At 37.1% G+C, this 2,846-nt stretch overlaps 1 protein-coding gene across 1 annotated transcript in view; it reads right to left on the bottom strand.

Annotated features, from left to right (window-relative positions):
- Positions 1-2,846, bottom strand: part of LOC119586251 (RUN domain-containing protein 1-like) — an 8,728-nt gene that overhangs the window by 1,050 nt on the left and 4,832 nt on the right. The window contains 7 exon segments of the mRNA XM_037934956.1: positions 121-266; positions 503-661; positions 841-1,036; positions 1,292-1,425; positions 1,622-1,822; positions 2,418-2,444; positions 2,446-2,475. Of these exon segments, the coding sequence (XP_037790884.1) occupies positions 121-266; positions 503-661; positions 841-1,036; positions 1,292-1,425; positions 1,622-1,822; positions 2,418-2,444; positions 2,446-2,475 (893 nt within the window).

The following is a 2,846-nucleotide window of genomic DNA, read 5'->3' as shown; positions in this document are numbered from 1 at the left end:
TGATATAGTTTCTAATTCCTACATCAAAGGAATAAATCCATAACAGCATATCAAACACCACAATCCATTTGGATAAACAACCATCATATGCAATCACATACAGAGAAGGCTGCCACTTACTTAAGAGCTGCGCACACAAAGGCCTTCAAGTGGGAATCATAACTTCGTTTGAGTGGAGTATGGGTGGATATGATGTTACCAATGACACCTAAGAGGTTTTGCTTGTTGGTCACGGCTGATCCTCCGTGAATGTCCAGGTTGAAGCTCTGTTGGATAGAATGGGTGGAGGAAGACTTAGTAAGTGTGTAACCTTGGAGTTGATAGTCTATCAAGAAGCAGAAGAAAAATCACTATTCACCAGAGTTCAGAAAACTGACAATCAAAATGTAAGAGATGCAAATATTCTTAGGGTTGCTATGATTGTAATCAAGAGCAATTCCCTATATTAAATCCAAATGCACACAATCTGCTATAGTCTTTACAAACTTTTAAGAAGTCACACCTGGCTGAGCCTCCTGGCTGGAGTCCTGTTGTAATGGTCTCCCTTCTTGAGTTGGTAGTATTTCAGGATGAGGTCCCATGCATGCATCAGTTTTGTAGGTTTGTGTGACCGCTGGGGGAAACACGAGAGGAAAGGCACCAAACTCTGACTCTGTCCAACCTTGGATATAGGGGAGATGGGAGAGACATAGTATAATTAACAACCAATTCCTGATCTTGATAGTAGAGCCAAAAAACATGAAAGAACTTGAATATTACATCAAAAATATATTCATATATGCAATCACCATAGTAAATGCGAAAAACTGAAACCTTCAATAAATCTATAAATGTTCTTACTGGCATAAGCCCATGCTGCATGAGGTCTCTGAGAGCTGGAGTTAGCTGCTTGCGAACAATGTGCGTCACCTCCTCATTAGATATCATGATAGGGGTCTCCTCAGAATCACTGGTGTAATCACTATCTGCTGTGATTTCTGGACCCAGAACATCTAGCAAGTTGTTTATAGCGACCTCTAAACCTGCCCTCATGTCCCTAAGGGTTTAGAATCAACATTATAGCAACTAAAAACACTTTTTCCATTGTGTTCCCTTTCATATTTTTTGTATCATCTCAAAAAGGACACCCAATAAATTTCATAGTAGTGTCAGTAATTACTAATACAAGTATGAATTATTGATCACACTAAAAACAACAATAGGCTATGAAAGGGAAAGAATAAGAATGTAGCAGAAAAAATACTCAAGAGAAGAAAAATGAGAATATCTGAGCACATAATGTGAGTCCTACCCGTAATGGTTTCCCTGTGGAGTCTTTTTCAAAGTATTCTTTTGAAATCTGGAGCTTGAGGCACCACACCCAAATGAAAGCATGTTTAATAATGTGGTTGCTCGTTTCATAATATTTTCCGTTTCCATGCGTAGCTGAAAGGCAAATTGTAATTTGTTAACCTTTAAAATTTGCAGCATGATTTATTTCTAATTTCATCATCAAAGCTGCTATCATCATTTTTTTGTAGTAAAAGAAAAAAATATTTACTAATAAAATATATGCAATATGAATATGACTCTGCAACATATATTCATATATCCATCCTGTTTTACAAGTGCTATAACTCACCTGCTCTCTCTCCTCACTCTTGCTCTTACTTTTGCATCTCTGTGTACTGAGCCTGCCCTGAGAAAAGCCACTTTCTTGTGGCTTACCATCTCCTGGATGACGTGCTTCAGGTGTCTTGCATCTACAAGGGACCTTGCCATTTTTGATGACTCCACCTGTGCCCTCACCTTCATTGGAATTATAAAATGTGATATGAGTGATCTATGAACATGGTGGGGATACAAAAGTCATATTGTAAAAAAAATAACTGTAAATATATAAACATTAACTTTTTCAGTAATATAGGGGGGGAGGGAAATTTGACCTTATCTTTTACAGATCTACTTTTAGAAAAGAGTAAGAAAATTTTATTATAGTTTAATTTTGTGCAAAAAATTCATAAGGAAAAATCCATGTTCGGATAAGTTTAAAAAAAACATTATTGTATTTTTTTTCCAAATCCCAATATTTTTTAACCTGTAAGCACTTTCTTATACTGATAGGGACTTTAAAAATGGTCCTCCCGTTTTCTGAAAAAATCAAAAAAAACAAAAAATTATCAAGACTTCCATCAAAGTCACTACCATCACCAAATTAGTGCAAAATTTTTATGTACCAGTTTACTGCACAATTTTGGGATACATGCCTGCACCAAAACCCTTTTCCCCAGATAATTCTCTTAAAAAAAATATTGTGCATGAGAAGGGAAAAAGACAAAAAAAAAGGGGGGGGGGGAAGGAGAACAGGAATAAGACAAAAATACCACAAGGAAAAGAAACCTTGCAAGTTTTCTATAAACCCCTCTCCAAGGTTTTACAATTTGTGTCTGAATTTGGGCCACCAAACTGTTCCTTCATCTTGAGCGGATTCACCAACTGCAGCATCGCATTAGGTGTGGAAGGAGAGCCGTACCAGGTGTGTGGGTTAGTCCAGGGTACGGTGGATTAGTATATAATATCCAAGTGCAGCGTGCATAGGAAGAAATCTCTTGTTAGATGGAAAGGCAGATGAAGAGGAAAAATAGTTTCTTTATTTTGTTAGAGATTGGCAGCTTTTCTTCATCACTGCTCTGAACTCCTGGCAACCTAATTTCTACCAAGGGAAAGTAGAAAGTGATATCTATTCTCACTTATAATCTTAAGTCATTTCCCAGGTGCAAGAATAAAAATTTTCCCAAATCTATTCTCAGTGTACCTGGTTATTCATGTGGAGCACTGATGATGTGAGAGAAAATGTATGGGGGCCA

The sequence above is a fragment of the Penaeus monodon genome, chromosome 21 (assembly GCF_015228065.2).
Source record: "Penaeus monodon isolate SGIC_2016 chromosome 21, NSTDA_Pmon_1, whole genome shotgun sequence".
Classification (NCBI taxonomy): domain Eukaryota; kingdom Metazoa; phylum Arthropoda; class Malacostraca; order Decapoda; family Penaeidae; genus Penaeus; species Penaeus monodon.
This window is presented reverse-complemented; position numbering and strand designations above follow the sequence as displayed.